The sequence below is a fragment of the Mastacembelus armatus genome, chromosome 17 (genome assembly GCF_900324485.2).
Source record: "Mastacembelus armatus chromosome 17, fMasArm1.2, whole genome shotgun sequence".
Taxonomy (NCBI): domain Eukaryota; kingdom Metazoa; phylum Chordata; class Actinopteri; order Synbranchiformes; family Mastacembelidae; genus Mastacembelus; species Mastacembelus armatus.
The window spans coordinates 13069065-13088117 of NC_046649.1; the positions used below are offsets into that span (position 1 = coordinate 13069065).

Here is a 19053-nt window from a genome sequence, read left to right on the forward strand (position 1 = left end):
ATTGGTGGGTGGAAGTTGGAAATGTAATAATGATGATGTACAATCTTTTTGTGTGTATAAACGTGCACTGTGAAAAGGTAGAGAGAGCACCACACTGTCAGAGTCCTCTGTCTTATTGCACTGAGTGTTCTCTTGTTTTGCATAATTAAAAAGGAAAAAACATGTTTGAGGAAAAAAGTACTGTATTCTGATTGTCACTTGGGTTCTGTTAAGAGAAATAAATAAATATGAACTTGAAACCTGCTATGGGAAAATCTGTACCCTGTTGAAATTATTCATTTTTTTCCTATCATGGAAATTTTAAATATAGGTTGTTGTGTTTCAACTGACATGGTAAATGAACTCTGAAAGACTCAGTGTTCAAACTTTTTCAAACATTTTATTTTGCAAGTTATTTTGAATATTTCCTCAAGAGGAAGATTGAGTTAGTATTTTGACACCAGTCTGAATATGTGGGTCAATACATAATCGTAAAGCACAGCAGATCAATTATTAAAACATTTTTAGCACTGGAAATAGTACCTTATTCAATTAATGATATAAAATTATATAGTGACAGCAATATTGTACTGAACAAATAAAACTAATAATGCGTTAATTGAAGAGCCTGAAACATTTTTTGTTAACAGGCGTCACTAAACAATTAAATATAACCCTGAGATGTAATCAAAAGTAGGTTTTAAAAATGGAGTGGCTTAATATTGGTTAAAAAATAATTAAAGTTACAATTAAAAGTAGTAAGAGGACCTTTATTGTTGTCTGAGGCAGACATGACACTGACTGGCCTTGTGTCGCTGCTGGTTGGCTGCTTTGATGGTGCCAGGCCTCTGGGTTGTAAACTGCTGCGTGTGAGTCACAGTAGTCAGCCAAAAACTGTAGAGGTTGGCAAAGTACTGACAAGAGCCTCGTGCACCCTGGCACTCTATGAAAGGGTGAGTTCTGAAATCCTTAAGGCAGCTACCTGATGATGTCAGAGACTGGCCACCACCTTCATCACCTGCTCCTGTGTGCTGAAGACAGGAAGGCAGCAGGTACATATTCAGGTATTACTAATAGCATTTTTCTTTCATCAACACCATCAAGCTTTTTAATCACACTTACCAGGAGGAAAGAGTACCCCGTCCACAGACTCCTCCAGCCAGGTGGGCATGCAGGGACTGTATGATCCTGGCTGTGAAAAGCCACTACAGGAGACACTGTCTCACACACAACACAGCGACTGATATGAGAGATAATCTCCTGGCCAAACAGTGGCATCATGGGTATGGGCGCAGTGGTGGAGAGCCAATAGGATTTGTCATTGCGACTTGAGAAGTGACAGGCAGCTTTATTGCAGTAGGAGAAAGGCATGGTGGAGAAAACAGGGAGGCAGGAGCCAGCCTGACCTATAGGAAAATGAGATGGAAGAGGAAAAAAGGTAACTGAGAAAGAGGACAATTTTTTTTTATATGGACAAACTCAAACCACTTAATAAATTCAGACCCTTACCCAGGTCTTGTGTGTGAGCCTTCTCTTGTCCTTCCAGGTAAACCAGACTGAAGCCCACCCAAAGTTGACTGCTTCCTTCAGGGCACTGTGGCACCTTAACTGACTGGCTGTGGATAACTAATAGGAAGCCTGACTTTAACAAACTCCTACAGTCTGACTCACCTGGGTCACCCGGTAGACCTGGGATACCTATAACGTGGAAGGGTAAAAAAATGAATGACAGAGCATGGAAGATGCAAAGTAAGAGATGACACAAGCTATTTATTTGGAGGCTGTCAATCATTTCATCTCTGGCTGGAAGTGAAAAGACATTTTTTCTCTCTGACATTTTTTGTCTGTCTACATAAATGACATTTAGGGGACATTTAAATGACATTTAGGGAAATTTTAATGTCTATGCCAATTATCAGTCTTGTAGATAATGGACTCATCTCTGTACTTGTCCTGCTAGTCTTTAGTGCTGCATTTGACACTACTGACCACCGCCTCTTGTTACTGGAGACTGGAACATGTGATTGGGATCAAAGGAACAGCATTAAAGTGGCTCTAATCTTAATTACTGGACAGATTCCAATTTGTTTATGTTCATGATGAACCTTCCATGCACACAAAAGTTAGTTATGGAGTTCCACAAGGTTCTGTTCTAGGACTGTTCATCTTATGCATTCTTCCCTTAGGCAATTTTAATAGGAAATACTCTATTAATTACCATTGTTTGCAGATGACACTCAGCTGTATCAATGAAACCTGATGACACAATCCAGTTAGCCAGACTTCAACCATGTATAAAGGACATGAAGGCCTGGATGACCAATAATTTTCTATTTAAATTCAGATAAAACAGAAGTTACTGTATTTTAGCCTCAGAAACAGCTTTTCTACCAATATAGCTACTTTAGATGTCATACCTCTGACCTCCAGCACTACTGTGAAAAGCCTTGGAGTTATTTTTGACCAAGGTATGTCTTTTAATTCACACATAAAACAAGTCTCGGGAACTGCCTTCTTTCACTTTGCCAAAATAGGAACAGACTGACTCAAAATGACACAGAAAAACTAGTCCATGCCATTGTTACTTCAAGGCTAGATTACTGTAACTTATTACAATCAGCATGTCCCAGTAACGCCATAAAAAGCCTCCAGTTTTTCCTCTCCATTGCTGTCAGGTGATTTGTTGGGTTTTTGTTTTTTTGTAAAGTGCCTTGAGATGATTGTATTGTGATTTGATGCTATACAAATAAACTGAATTAAATAGAGTTTCTTATAGTTTTAAACAGTAAAAACACTGGGATTGTTACATTATTATTCAACCTTGTGATCCAGTAAATCCGCGCTGACCAACATCCCCTGGGTCTCCAGCAGGACCAGTACGACCAGGAGGACCTGGTAGGCCAGGGAGTCCCACAAGCCCTACAGCACCCTTTTGTCCTGAAACACACAGATACAAACATGAACAAATATATGCCAGACACAGACAACTGAAAAATACATTTTGTTAGATATGGACCAGAAAGTGTATAAAAAAGTGTATACAGGTATATTAGACTCTCTTGCCTTTACGCCCTGGAGTCCCAGGAGGACCAACATCCCCAGCAAATCCCCTAGATCCTGTGTAACCTTCTGGTCCTGGGCGACCAGGTGGAGCCCTTTCTGGGCACCCAGTAATCAAATCACCAGAAGCACCTTTGGCACCTGGTAAAAACATAACACACTGATAACCAGGTGTAGCACTGTAACATATAACAGTATTTCAGTTGTACTGAACAAATGATAATAAATCATGAATCAGTGATAGTGGAACAAAAATAAATATCACATATAAACAAATCTCTAACCATTTTTATCTCAGTCAATATTTTCCACTTGCCTTCCTCTCACAGTGTTTTCTGTATGTTCTACTGTGTAAAGTATAGCATGCAAAATGCATAGACAAAAGTGTGGTATATCTCTCACCCATGGTGCCACTCACCAATGTCACCAGTTGGGCCAGGGTTTCCGTTGAGGCCTTGGGGTCCAGGAACACCTTGCTGACCTTTGGGTCCTAGAAGTCCCTTGGGACCAGTGGGTCCTCTCTGACCTGTAAAAGTGCACCAATATTTAAAGTGCATTCATCTGGATGGCAAGACTGTAAATATTGGTGGTCGCAATCTTGCACTGTAATGTACCTTTCGGTCCAGGAAAGCCTGGATAGTTCTGAGGTCCAGGAGGTCCTGGGAGGCCCCTTTCTCCTTTACGACCTGGAAAACCAGGAAGACCAATTGGTCCAGGGTCTCCTTGGGAAGAAATGATGCTGCCTGGAGGGCCCCGTTCCCCAGCAGGACCTAAAAACATTTAAAGTCACAGAGACCAACAATCAAACATAAAGGCACAAAAATCCACATTCTTTCCAAAATATGACCATGAATTGTTGGGGTGAATATAAACAAAAAGATGAACCATTATATACCTTCCGGACCTTGGAGCCCTTCATATCCTGTATCTCCACTTGGTCCTGGCGAAGGTGTCAAGCACTCATTGCCAGGGTAACCAAGTTCACCTGGGAAACCTGGAGAACCTGAGGGAAGAAATACTGGCAAACTTTAAAACTGTAAAGCCTTATCTGACTGATATTAACATAAATGAAATCCTAACTACACTTGATAAGACGAGTGTGAAAAACAGCAAATAGTGTGTCATTACACCATAACAAAAACACCAGTCAATCTCAGTAATCATAACTGAAAAGTACTGTACAATTAAATGCACCATTGTCATTTTTTTTCCAGGAAAAAAGTAAATGCAATATATGAGTTCAATGAATGTGTATGGTCTCCAACCTATGCAAGCCTGCACAGTAGATGCACTATTTTAAATAACAGATATGATACCTGCATTACCAGGAGGTCCCCTATGGCCATTAGGCCCAGGAAAACTGGCTCCTGGAGGCCCTGGGTTACCCATATGACCTTGGAGTCCAGGAAAACCAGCTGGTCCTGGATGACCAGGGATACTTGTGCCTTAAAATTGTATGGGAACATTGAAGAAACAGTATTACTTTGTGTTGATTTTAATGGTTATTTAAGGATTGATAGTTACTAACACTAAATACACTTTCTAATATGATTTCAAGTTTTATTTAACACGGTCAGCATTGCTATTTAAGGAAAATTGTGAGTTTTTAGATAAATTTACATGCAAAGAAATTAAGCTAAGCTTTTTTATCTATCTTACCACTTGCTCCATTCATCCCTTTTTGACCTCTAAGCCCATCCAATCCATCCAGACCTGGTGGTCCAGGATGCCCTGATGTAAGATCACAAGATAATATAAGAATAATCTTGATGGTTTCTTCACCATTTAGGACATTATATAGTTTATTAATCTTTCATTTTCAGGCTATGTATATTTCTCCATGTTTTCCAAAGTGTCTTCAGACTTCATTTGAAAACAAAAATGTTCACCCTTCATTTTCAAACCACAGTTGCATCTTTAACTCGATTCTTTTGTGTGTCAGAAAATGTTTTTGACACAGAGTCAGATTATTAACAAATACTTAACTTACATAACAGGGTACTTTAGGTTTACCCTGCCTATTCAGTGATGGGAGAAACAATGAGCATTATGTCAGTACCTGGAGGTCCATGTAGACCAGGTGAGCCCCGGGGTCCCAAACCTCCATCATCACCTGGAGGTCCTGGAAATCCCGGAAGACCTGATGGGCCACGAGGCCCAAGGAAGCCTGTAGAAACATTCACAAATGAAAGAGCTCAAATTAACATCAATACCTAAAGCACAAAATTTAAATTACACAAGAAAATTAACAAAAGTATAAATATTGGGTCTTATTGTGTTTATTGGCTAAAGGAGCAAATAACCATTTGTACAAATTGAAATTCTAAACATGAAAAGTGGAAGTGAAGCTGATTTACTGCAAATTAATGACAATACATTTACATCCGATGTAAGTGACCTTTATATCGCATTTATATCAGACAGGATGCAAGTTTGTATCCTGCTCCTCAGTAGAATCACTTAGTATTCCTAAGTTAAAAGTGACAGACATCAATAGAACTTCTTATTTTGATACACTATTAAAATACTGCTGCATCCCCTTTTCAAATCTTCACCGGAAATCACCTGGTTCTCCTATTCTTCCTAGTTCACCAGGACAGCCTTTCTGTCCAGGCTGCCCTGCCCCTCCCCTGGGTCCGGGGTCACCTGGATCTCCTGGACTTCCTCTGTGTGCTGGAGGAAATGTGGATATACAATTATTTCCCAAAACATAAACACTAACTATATAGTCTAAAGATTACAGCAAATGTTCATGTTTTTTCACATACTGTATTGGATTAATTTCCATAAATGTTCAAATGAATGAACATATTTTTGCCTCAACAGTCTCGTTTTTTGTTTTTGTCGGTGTGTGAGTAGGCTGTCTCTCTAGATGCATTTATAATATCAAACTGACAAACTTCCTTCAGGAGAGGCTTTGCTAAGATTTTCTTATTCTTGATCTTGTGTCTCACCACGGGGTCCATCCTCTCCTGGCAACCCTTTGGGTCCAGGTGGACCTGGTTGACCATAAGACTGTCCTGGGTCACCTGGAACAGATTTGGATAAGTTATTATATATACTTAAGTGCACTTTAATTAATTATAATATATGCTTTCATCTGATTAAGCTGTCCATGATCCAAGATGTAACTTCACATTTTGTCTTATAAACTTTATTGATTTCACCCTGAAATCAGCTACTGTATGTTTACCTGGGTCATAAAACACATCATCTTACTACTCACCCTTTGCACCAGGAAATCCAGGTAGCCCTGGGATACCCATATATCCTGTAGGTCCTGGATCTCCCTATAACAATCATAAATACATTTTTAAAAAATCACTTTTGAGACTGATATGTAATAAATCACCTCCATTATAGCCACCTTATTGCGTAGAGAAATAACTCAGGGTCTCTAAGACTAGCCAAAACCTAATCCAAGCTGAAGACCCAAGAAAAGATTAAAAAATCGATTCTAGACAGTTGTGTATAGTATGTAAACGACAAGAAATTAGATGCTGGTTGTAACATATTTAGCATGTAATTTTGTTATATTGTGAAAAGTGAACATATGATTTTTAGTTTAATTTAATGTGATTCAAATGGTAGCTATATTTAGTGCCTTTCTGTGTAGATCACACACTAAAGATAATAAAAATTGAGCACAGACAAGTGTCATTGAATAATAATTTCTTTGGTCCTTAGGACCAAATAATTTGGGTTAAACGTGTACCGGATCTCCAATGTGCCCAGGATAGCCCCTTGGACCAATGAAACCTTTGATTCCAGGGTGTCCAGGAGGCCCAGGTATTCCAGCTCTGCCTGGAGCACCAATGCTGCCCTTAAACCCTGGTGAGCCTGGCCATCCCTCAGGCCCTGTTTCACCTGGCACCCCCTTTTCACCTTCGGAACCTGTCATGTATAAAAAAATTTAAAATGATCAGATTCTACTGTATATCACAGAGTATATAAGATGCTACTAGTGGAAACTTTAAAAAGGGATTACTTTTTTAAAAATACATATATATGTAAGTTACAGCTCCATTGCCTGCAAGTCCTTGTTCGCCTGGTTGCCCTTTCCTTCCGATAGGTCCTGGTGGGCCATTTGGTATGTTGCATTTATATTCTGGTGGTCCTGGTGGTCCTGTGGGGCCTTGTAAACCTGGATAGATTACAAAGTTAAGATAAATTCCTTACTTTTTTTAAGTATTCTGGAAGTATAAATAAATCTAAAAAGAGTTATAATTCTGTTTGCCTTCCTCAATGAGTCCTACCTAGTGTTGTAATTGTATAGCTATTACTGTAGTCACACAGTAGTGACTCTATAATATGGTTAAGGCCAAGTGAACTGCAACAGTCTCATACAGTACATCCTAAGCACAGTATAGCTCTAGGTCAAATTATTTATCTAGATCAAATAATTTTTAAAAAATCCTTACACTGTTCCATGGTCAGGCTGGTTCCACATTTATTTTAAATCTAAATACTGATTACAGATACAAGGTTTGTGGCCAAATATTGACAATTATTAAAAAATATTTGGATATGGTATCCAGAAAAAACTGATTATAACTACTCGAGACACAACATCAACCATAAACACACTTACCTTTCTTACCGGGTGGTCCAGGTTGTCCTGGGTCACCAGGATAACCATTAAAACCTCTCTCTCCTGGTTTACCTCTTGATCCTGGAGGTCCAGGAGGACCTGGTAAACCTGCCCAAGCTCTGCCAGGGTACCCCCTCTCACCTAGATGAATTAAGAGGAAAATATTAGTTCTCTCAGGATAGACTACTATACAAATATGAAGCATTATTCATAAAATGTAGACTAGATTTTAGGGTAGAGTTTCTGAGGGTGTAATCCCTGAAATGCCGAAGAAGCTTGAAGCATGGTGTGTGGGTGATGGGAAATATGACTGGTAGGATGCCGGGACATCTGTCAAGTTCTGGAGGTAGTGTGTACAAAGCTAATGGTGCAGCTGACTGGGTTAATAAAAGCATATTGACTCTTGATTAGCTCCCGAGTGCTAACAAGAGAGGTGATGCAGTTTTAGCCTTCAGTACTGGGTGGTGTGAACAAAAGACACCTGGTAGATATTTATACTGGAGATTTTACATTAATTTAAATAATCTGGTAAAAAAACAACTTAGCCAAACTCTACTTATTGAGACAAGACATAGTATTACCTTTCTGCCCTGGCAAGCCATCAATCCCAGGATCTCCTGAGGGGCCAGTAGTTCCACTTGTTCCAGCTGGGCCTTGCACACCCGGAGGGCCAGGGAAACCTTGGGGTCCCCTTTGTCCAAAACCAGGTAGACCTATATCTCCCTTTAAACCCTTTTGACCATGGTAACCTATGCAACATTTCAAAATTTAATGAGAGATATATTTTCATGGATAGTTACTAAGATAGCTATACAACCCCAGATTACAGTCATACGCATTTTTTTAATACCAACATAATTTTTAAGGGACACTTAGATGGGGCCCCATTGACACTGCACCACTGTATCCAGCATTTGCGTGTTGCACTTGATCACCTGGCAGCCCCCTAGGTCCAGGGCTTCCTGGAAATCCTGGAGGGCCTGGAGATACTCCAAGGTCACACTCAGTACACGGTGGGCCTGGGAGACCAACTGCTCCAGGGTCCCCATTAGCTCCTGGCTCTCCCTTACGACCTAATTGTCCAGGTTGGCCTTGTATGCCTGTGATACCAAAGCACCAAGGTCAACAAATTCCAAACATTGGGAAGTAAACCTCAAGTACAGTTACAATATACTGGTTTCTCTGTGATACATACCACATTACCTAAAGCCTTAATTGTTGAGTGGCTTGTTTGACTTATATAAAGATAAATGACACTGACCTGGAGAGCCTGGTTTTCCAGGAATCCCAGGGGGTCCTTTTATTCCCATTGACCCTCGTTGGCCAGGTCTGCCTGTAACACCTGGACTGGCAGAGAAGAAATCTCCTGGGGCACCTTTCCTGCCTGGGGGTCCCGGTAAACCAGGAGGGCCAGGAGGGCCATCCAAACTAATCCCACTGACACCAGGGTCACCAGGATCCCCATTAAAACCTAAAGGTCCTTAAAATAAGAAAGAGCTGTAAGTGTACATACAACAGTCCTAATTCTGATGGAATCTGGGCACCTCAAAAAAAAGACAGATATTCACAAAGCTTTGCATAAATTTTGACAAGAATTTATAAGGTGATTACCTGGTGGCCCAATCAGTCCAGTTTCAGCATCATCACCTTTCATGCCTTTAGGGCCCCGGTGACCCGGAACTCCTTGGAGACCGTCTCTTCCTGGTTCACCTGGAATTCCTATAAAAGTGACAAATAAAAAGTGCAAAATGGACGAATGATGTTTCAAGTTTACCAATACATCACTTATAATAGCATCACTTATAATAACAAACATTACAATCACCTTTGCCTAATACAGTAAATTCTGTTTTTACAATGTCTGAGTGCAGTAATAATTTTCTGAGACATCCTGTGTAACACCTACCTGGTGAACCTGGCTCCCCCTTAGGACCAGGCGATCCAATCTCATTTTCAACACAGCATTTCTCAGTTTCACCTGGTGACACAAGCACACTTTTTGAACCTGACATCTGGCTTAATTTTCGAAAAGTGTCTTAACTAATTGAGAATCTTTTAATTTAATCCTGTCTCTGACCTGGAGGGCCTTTTCGTCCAGGAATTCCTGAAATGCCAGGATACCCCTGATTTCCTTCAGGCCCAGGTGGCCCTGGAGGGCCTGGAAATCCAGGACCCGGGAGGCCTACAGGCCCTGGAAAGCCTTTGGGTCCAGCAAGACCAGGTTCACCTTTGGGACCAACTTTTCCTACATAATCGGCACCCTAAAAAAATGTTACCTAATATGATAACTGAAGAACATAGAGATAGTACATGTATAATATAATTAAGCTGGGACAATTTAAATTTTAATTATTCAATTTTAAAATATACAATTTCACTCATGTATTATATTTACAGTACTTAAAATGGACAAACTCACTTTTGATCCAGGGTCTCCTAAAGGACCAGGGGGCCCATCCAGTCCTGACCTGCCTATTGTTCCAGGTGGACCAGGATGTCCTGGTATTCCTTGGCTACCCTTAGCACCTTTCGACAACAAAAAGAAACTGCTGGCAGTAGGCTAGAAATGTTTAATAATCTTGGGTATGGGCATGTACATAACAAAGGTCCTTTATTTTTTTCTTTGACTACAAACACCAGTTTTTATTTTTATGGTGTGCCCTGCGAGTTGAATTGTGGATGTGCATGCCATATGGGAACATTTACTGAAAACCTTACAAGGTTTTATAGTCTATCTTGTTGAGTTTTCTGCATTAGGTGATGTTTATGCATTAATTGATTGTGTTTCCATGTTTGCAACACATTCTATATTTGGTTGAGTTCTCTAAATTTACATCTTATTTCTGTATTTGGTAGTGTTTTATTTATTTAAGTTTTTTTTTTTAAATATGCTCCACCTGTGTTATCAAATTCATGAAGTTTTTTTAATTTGCTTGTGTTTCGTCTATTTACACTATATTTCGAACACTACCATCCATCCTCTGTATAGTTTTGGTTTTAACAGATGCTCACCTTTAGCACCTACTACAAAAGAGTCACCTTTCTGACCCTTCTGTCCCTTTACACCAGAAAGTCCTTCAAAACCCTGCATGCAAACATAAAGTCAACTATAGAAGTATTACAGACATTTAAACATATTAAAAGTAAAGGATTTATTTATATTATTTTAGCCCTGGTATCCTTACTTGTGATCCTCTTGGGCCCTCTTGTCCTTTTATTCCTGGGTCTCCCAAAAGTCCTTTGGTTCCAGGTAACCCTTGAGGTCCTGGATAACCAGCTGGACCAGGGGGCCCTCTGCTTCCCACACCAAACCTACATTCACATTCCCCTGGACAACCTGTAGGTGACACAGATGGCTAAAATGTATGACTATTTACTACATTTATATACTATGCATTTGCACCAACCCACATACAGTGATGAAAGTATACTGGGATATAAGCTCGAGTACATTGCCACAGGAGATTTTGAGAGTCTAGCAGAGGTCAGTAAACACAGCAAAAGTATGTGTGACAATACACGCAGTGACAGATCACCTTTAATTCCTTTGAGCCCTTTGTTTCCAGAAGATCCTCTGGCTCCGGGCTCACCAGGATCACCGGGGTAACCAGGCTCACAGTAATAATCTGCACAGCAAGCCAGCCACAAAAATTGACCAATGTAAGTAGTAAAAAGTCTGCAAGTAATATGAATGCAAAATTTAGTTGATCAGAAGTAACTAACTTACCTCCACATCCTTATTCGATTTCAGGACGTGTCCAATACCACAAACATACACAAGTAAACATGCACACATAAACCAGAAGGTAAGTCCTAATTCAAATAAATCTAGACAAAATTATTGTCAAGCTAACAATTATTTAAATAATCAAAGTAAAGTGTGACTAATGCATACAAAAAACTCTTGTGCAGTGTTAAAAAAGCAGGGAGTGCAAATATACCTGGAGGACCAGGGAGGCCTGTGACACCTTTAGGCCCAGGGAGTCCTGTCATTCCTTTTGGTCCTGGTAATGGATTGATTATAAAGTTGTTATATGTCCCTGGCTCTCCCTTGTAGCCTTTTGGACCAGGAGGCCCTCGTGGACCAGGCACACCCAACTCTAGGAGAGTTATGACCAGATTGAATAACACACTCAGTGCTATATAGATAATCAAGAAACAATTAACCTAAAAGACAAAGACTGAATTCTGACCTGGTGACATTAACCCTGGTGGACCAGGAGGTCCATGCATGCCAAGGTACCCAGGTTCACCAGGGAGTCCAGGTGCTCCAGGATACCCTTGGTCACCTTTAGGACCTGAAACATAACAGACACAGAACTGTGAAAAAGTCAAAAATGCTTTGTTATTTTCATCTAGTAATTATAGTTATTGACAGACTTAACAGTATTGCATTATAGAGAAAGATTTCAATTATTTAGCCTAATGTCGTTGGTATAAATGGGTTTCACAAAATAAATGAAACACCTGGCAGCATATTATAACAAAATACCAAGCCAGCAGCATCAAAAACCAGAATGTCCAAAATGATCATGTACAACAGTTAAAAATTTGCAAACTGAGCATAATTAAAAAAAAGACTAAAATATCACAAGATTATATCATTTAGTTTTTGACTAAACGACTAAAATGAAAGAATAATTAAATAAAAATATGACTAAACAAATATACATTTTTGGTCAGACAAACTAAATCAAAATCAAGTGCCAAAATTAACAATGAGTAAGATCAAGGTTAAAAACTCTTCAACTTTACTTCAAAAATCATTATGACATTTAATAAATATATATATATATATATATATATTATGATATTGCTTCTAATGGTCACAATCAACCGGTGAAGAGACTGCAGTTATTGATGTGATCCCACCTCTGGCATTGTTTTCATCGTGACTATACGGGAGTCCCGGGAGACCTGGATCTCCTGGGTAACCCTGTTGGATGCAAGGAGAGAGAAACCATACCCATGAACTGAAAATGCCACTGATGTATACAATTTTCCAAGGCGCGGCAAATATGCTGACAAAGATCTGTCCTGGTGGTGAGTATAGTTCCAAATCTATAACCTTTAAGTTTCCTTACTACTAGCCACCTACATTTACAAGATTCAACAGACTTCACTCCATGTTTTATACTATTGCTCAAACTATCTTGAGAATCGATTTGACATTCATTCAAAGCTTACCTTTGGTCCAGTTCTACCAGTGAGACCTTGAAGCCCTTTCTCTCCAGGGAAACCCTGAAAATGTATCAGTGTATTTAATGTGAAATATTGTGCAAGTATAGTAACATACGAGAAGGCTTGTGCACCTCAGGCCCTGTTGGTCCAGCTGTTCCAGGAAGTCCTGAAAGACCCTAAAGTTGAATAATGAATAATGTTGAGTTGATATATTGTCTATTTATGTATAATTGTGTACGGTCTGATTTACAGTCATCTACCCGAGGTCCTGGAAATCCAAGAATTCCTTGTTCTCCTTTCATTTCTTGGCTGTTGTAGTTTGGAGTATCACCCTGATTAGAAAAAAAGATGTTAATGAAATACCTTTCTCACCCTCTGAGACATATGTTTCTAACATATACTGTGGGATAAAACTCACCCTTTGACCCTTTGGTCCACATTGCCCAGGAAGACCTTTGTCTCCCTGAGAAAAAAAGAAACATTAAAATAATGAAAAAATACACTGTGACAGGATAAAGGTTTGATTTTTTAACTTTTCAATTACTGTAGAATGCGCTGCAACATGATAATGCTTTATGGATTGCTTAAAATTAATGGATTACCATACAAACACGTGAATTAAGATGGACCTGGCTACATATAGGTCGGAGTAGGTAGGTAGGAGTTATAGCTGCAGCCTGATATATACACAATTGAGAGATGTGCCTGTTTTACCTTGTAACCTTTTGGTGGAAGAATGTCTGGAGGAAATTCTATGATTTCTTCTGGTCCTTGTGGGCCAGGTGGACCTTGATCACCCTGGAATGTGGAATAAAACAGTTGAAGATGCATTGCTTTATATGCACACACACATCATAGTGACACACACACACTGCCAAAACCTCCAGCCAACATTGTAAAAGCCTAAAATTATTTCTTACATCGTCACCTTTATCGCCTGCCAGTGAACCTCCAGGGTCACCCTACACAACAACATAGGGTTAGTAACATTTTGTGTATGTGTGGATGCAGGTATGTAGGCATGTTAGGATGTTCTCATACAGCATGCACTTCCAAAAACTGTGAAGCAGGTGACTCACTGGTAGTCCTCTGACACCTTTAGGTCCTTCCAAACCCTAAATGAAATCATACATACAGTCATAACTGTTCACATTTAAAGCACACCTCCAGCATAAAGCATGTATCTTTTTTACCTCAAATCCAGGAGGGCCAGGAGGCCCAGCATGACCTTTACGCCCAGTGCCTCCTGATATTCCCTATGTTAAAAGAGTACAACCAAATATATTATATTTTAAAAAAAGCAAATATAAAACGGAAAGAGAAAGTGAAAGATTTAATCCATGTTTTAATATTGAGTTAGTTACGCGTGGACCACGTTCTCCATCTCGACCACGCTCCCCCTGCAAAATAAAATTAACAGAAGAATTTTTATATTGAACGGCAAATGTGTTTTTACCTTGTAAAGGCCAAACAAAAATAATAGTGTAAAGGACTTACAGGAAGTCCTGGAAGAGTAGCGCTATATGGATCTCCTTTAATCCCTTTAGGTCCAGGTAATCCCTCAAGACATAGCAAAGGCACCATTAGACAGATTATAAATTGCTAGATTGTAAAATTAAAGGATGGATAAAGTTAAACATCTTTTTCAAAATCTGGTTGGGGGTGATGTCTGTCAGCATCTAGTGCTTGTGCTCACAATAGTTAATAAAACCAACATTCGTCATCTATACCTACTTATTCCTAATTAGGATCACGTGGATCTGTTGGAGCCTATCCCAGCTCTCTTAGGGTGAAAGGCAGGGGTACACCCTGGACAGGTCACCAGTCCATCACAGGCCCACATAGAGAAAACCCACACAAGCACACGGAGAACATGCTAACTCCACACAGAAAGGGACCTGCTGGGTTTTGAACCCAGGACCTTTTTGCTGTGAGGCAACAGTGCCAACCAAAAATCCACTGTGCTGCCCTAGAACGGACATTTCTACATTTAAAAAAAGTTACTGTGTGAGACATCTGAAGGTTAAGTCCCTGGATGAACAATGCCAGAAATAAACATAGAATATCAATTCTACTCACTGGTGGTCCATGGAGACCTTCCAAACCAGGAATACCAGGGACTCCTGGTCGACCCCTTGTCCCATTACAGCCGTCCACTCCTGGCAAACCAGGCTCACCTCCTGCTCCAGGGTGACCCTGAACAAGTGCAGGTATATGTCTAATTGCAGAGTATTAGAAGTCAAAATCACAACTTTCCTGATGCTACTTGAGGATAAAACTGTATGGTTTAACATTTACATAGCTATTTCATCTTTAATATTTCATAATTATATAGTGGTTATGTTGTGTTGAACAGAACAAACACTTAAGTAATGAAGAGGCAGCTGCATCATGCAATGACGAGAAGCAGGCCCACGTCTACAGTATGCCTAAACTGTATTATGTCCACTAGAGGGCAGAACAGACATATGCTTTAAATCTACTGTAGACTGTCCCCATTTTGAATCTTGAGCATATGAAGTGGAAACTATATATTTACATATTTAAAAATGAGGAGTATGTCAACTGCACATTGGGCTTTACAGGTCTTGAGAAATTGATTGACAATTGCCTCAGCTCTTGCCTCTGAGGGATTATTATTGTCAGTGTGATCTGTATGTGTTTTTTTTTTTCTAAATTGAGTGAAGTGAATTCACAACAAAAGTGGTTTACTCACAAATAAGCCCCTATTACCAGAAAACCCAGGAACACCAGTCGGGCCCTGAAAAGTAAAACATTTGGGCACTAGTCATTTACTACTAGATTGGACTTCAATATTCACTCTCATACTCACCACTTCTTTTCTTATCTACAGTTGGCTATTACTTTAATTTTAATCAATTTACATATGTGGACATATTCCCTTCAGGGATGAATAAAGTTTGTCTTATATTTTAATGATCACTTGTATGTGCATGCATTTTCTACCTTTCTTCTGTATTATGTTACATCAAACGCAACATTCATATGAACATTTGCACTAACACGATCTCCTTTGGGCCCCTCTGGGTCATGTGATCCTTCAGCTCCCCTCCTGCCTTTTTCTCCTGGTGGACCTTCATGTCCCCTTCGTCCCATTGGCCCCCGAGGGCCTTGCTCGCCTGGATTCCCTGGAACACCCTACAAAGAGTAAAACCTTAGACTGTTGTTTTGATCAGTGCTGTACGGAATTGATATTCACAACTAGGAAAGGGAACTGATTAAACTTTTTTATGAGATTAAGAAAACAACACGTTTTTTTCCACAGGTTAAAATCATTCCACTAAATAAAATGAATGAACATTTTAAATAAAACATACTATTTGGAGAGTAATTAAGTTAAGCCAAATATATAACAACATGAGTAGAAAGATTTCATACCCGTGCACCTTTGGTGGGAAGACACTGACATACAGAGCAGTTTCTTCCTTGACATGGACCCTCAATCCCTCCCTGGAACAACAGCTACAAATTAGAGGCCTTAAATACAGTGAGTTTGGCCTTTACTGCATTTGAGAAAGAGATGGAGACCGGCTGACTCTGTATGTACAGTATATGTGTGGCAGAGGAGGAGAAGAAGATAGCAAGGGGTCAGAAAACAACAGGAGACACATCAAATAGGATTGTGTTTTGATCAAATTCATGATGAATATTAAGAGCTTTAAGAATCAGCTTTGAGAATTACCACATTTCCCTGTGGGGAGTGTACAGTCCTTAGAGGGCTTTAAGCAAATCAGTGTTTTAACATAGACTTGGGAAAATAATGAATTCTCTGACATTGATGGGAAAGAAAGCTCACACGGCTTCGTCATTCTCATAATATACTGAGATCCTAAAAAAACAACAACTCCTTATACGTGTATGTGTTAGTGTGTGTACAGGGACTTTCATTAGAGTGCACAGATGCCTCTTTCACAAACATTTAGTAATGTTTTCTTAAAGCTTACTAAATATTTGGATCAGTTTATGCGGGTGAAATTGAGTTCTATCGCACATCTGTTGCTAAACATCCACTTTCTCTTTTGGTCCAAACATTAATGACTATGCAGCACTTGGCTACGTCTTTGACCGGCCATTAAGATTCAGTGTGTTAGCACGTGGTGATATTTGTGTGGCAGGTCTCATTTGCTAAACAGCTAAACAATTAACATAAAGCTACATTCAGCTTAAGCAGAATTTGAAACTTCAGACATCCACAGTTGTTGGATCACTGGTGCAGATGAGAAATATTGATCAACTACCAAATTGGCCCTTTAAAAACCTTTGACTCCTGACTAGTTTTTGAAGTTATTGTATGATAGAGGTTATAATCCAGATATTTCATTTAAGGCCTCCAAACCACCTGCCAGGTCTGTTGGATTACCACATTACATCTTGAGTTTCTAAGTTTCCAGTTAATTGGTTACTTGGTTGTAATCATAAAACCAAAACCATAACATTGCAGTCATCTTTAACTAGCATTAGTTAAGGTAAGAACAGTACAGAGCATTAGTCTAAATATCTTAACATACCTCTACACATGCAGAGGCCTAGCAGGTCCTTGAGACAGCCTCCAGTTTCTGATTGGCTGAACACACCTGATCCAGGTAATCAGCAATTGGTAGGGCAGGGACAGTTGGAAAACAAGGCTCTCAAAGAACAGGGTTAACTACAACTGCTGGACATATTTCTTCCGATTCTCTGGGATGACTTCTCCAGCAGGTTCACTGCTCTCGCTTGAGAAAGAAGGGACTAGCTCTAAGTCTGTGATTGGTTTAAATGAAGCAATTCCTGTCTCCCTATTTATTCATTCTAATAATTGAAATTAAAAGAACAGCAGAAAAAAGAAAGAAAAAAGAAGGAAAGAAAGAAAAGTGTGGTATTGTGGAATGTAATGTTAAAGCAATCTGAGTGTGGCATGTAGCAACTTTGATTAGAAATGTAGAACAGAAAGTCTCTTTGCTCTTAGATGTAGCAGAGTAAGAGTCAAAGTATAGGGTATATAATTAAATCTCTGGTCATATGGGCTTTGAAATCTACTATATTTTGCAATTAATCTGTGTTGAAATCTGTCATTACAGGGGTACAAATTCAGAGTCACAGTCATAATTCAACTCTGATGAAGATCTGAAAGAAAAGACTTACTGCACTGATCTGTTGCACAAAGATGACCAAGACAGGAATCCACCTGTGAATGCGACAGTAGTAATAGATTAACTGTAGCCTCATTTAACCACAGGTGCTATACAACCACAAATGACACATAAACTCTGTGACATGAGACCCTTTGGTGAAACTTAATATTTTTGCTACTCTGGTTTGTTGCCAATATGATGTATTTATATAATATAAAGCTAGAATTTTACATTCAATTAAAAAAAATAAGAAAAGCAACAATTTGACATGCTAAATTGCTCCACTTTGGCTTCTAGATATGTTGTTCTCATGTGGGTGAGCTAATGTGCTACCCTTAGAGCAGGATATCAGCAGGAATGCAGTCTACTTACAACCACTTCACCCTGCAGGTGAGAGCACAGTCTGTGAGAGTGCAGCTTTATGCATGTGTTCCTGAGGTTTTATACAATCTACATGGATCGCAAATACGCAGATCTGTTGAATATCTGAGTAAACAGGCAAGATGTGTGTTTATCCTAGGGAATGTAAATTTCATCAGACTTTGAGACATACTGTACCTAATAAATGTTTATAGTAGTTTCAATATAACAGGGCACAGTAACATGTGCAGCATATACTGCATTTTTAAAAATGAAATACATATTTTGAGTATTTTCATATTTGAGTATTTTCTTAGTGAAAGATGCACCTTTCTCAAATCATTATTTGTTTAACACAAATCAATTTTGAACATTGAAAACACACATTGACCCATTATTTCTAATAAGCGAATATGCTCAGTTGGGAGTTCATAAAAATAGATTGCACCTGTTAGCATAACACAATACAATTGAACAGCATCATGACGGCCTACAAATACAATTGAATCGAACAGTTTTAACAAACACTGAACATTAAAATATTCTTGGTGACTGGACTCATTGTAAACCTATTGCATTATAATTGATTGTTTCTAATGTGTGCCTTAATGAACTACCATGCAAGTGCATCAGGATATTTGCAAAGCAATTCATTCGCAAAAAAAAAAAAGTTATCAATACTGTACCATCTTCAGATATGGGTGTTAAAGACACCAGAATGATAATATGCATATTTCATTGCTCTTACTG

The 19053-nt window shown here is 39.2% G+C and overlaps 1 protein-coding gene across 1 annotated transcript; it reads right to left on the reverse strand.

Moving 5' to 3' along the window:
• Nucleotides 1-749: 749 nt before the first annotated feature.
• LOC113134154 (collagen alpha-4(IV) chain-like) lies at nt 750-16905 on the reverse strand. Its single transcript, XM_026313393.1, has 43 exons — nt 16882-16905; nt 16211-16282; nt 15836-15970; nt 15528-15572; nt 14891-15007; nt 14309-14371; nt 14176-14211; nt 14005-14067; nt 13891-13926; nt 13732-13773; nt 13526-13609; nt 13230-13274; nt 12818-12871; nt 12503-12566; nt 11824-11928; nt 11572-11730; nt 11358-11366; nt 11167-11256; nt 10816-10967; nt 10643-10715; nt 10050-10156; nt 9708-9891; nt 9537-9608; nt 9242-9349; nt 8892-9110; nt 8566-8730; nt 8212-8379; nt 7631-7771; nt 6755-6933; nt 6266-6329; nt 5994-6068; nt 5605-5712; nt 5099-5206; nt 4699-4770; nt 4356-4484; nt 3935-4042; nt 3654-3809; nt 3458-3565; nt 3035-3180; nt 2800-2908; nt 1489-1677; nt 1102-1385; nt 750-1010 (listed from the first exon to the last, which is right to left on the reverse strand). Exons 1-43 carry the CDS (start codon nt 16903-16905, stop codon nt 750-752), a joined length of 4728 nt encoding a protein of 1575 aa, XP_026169178.1.
• Nucleotides 16906-19053: the final 2148 nt, after the last annotated feature.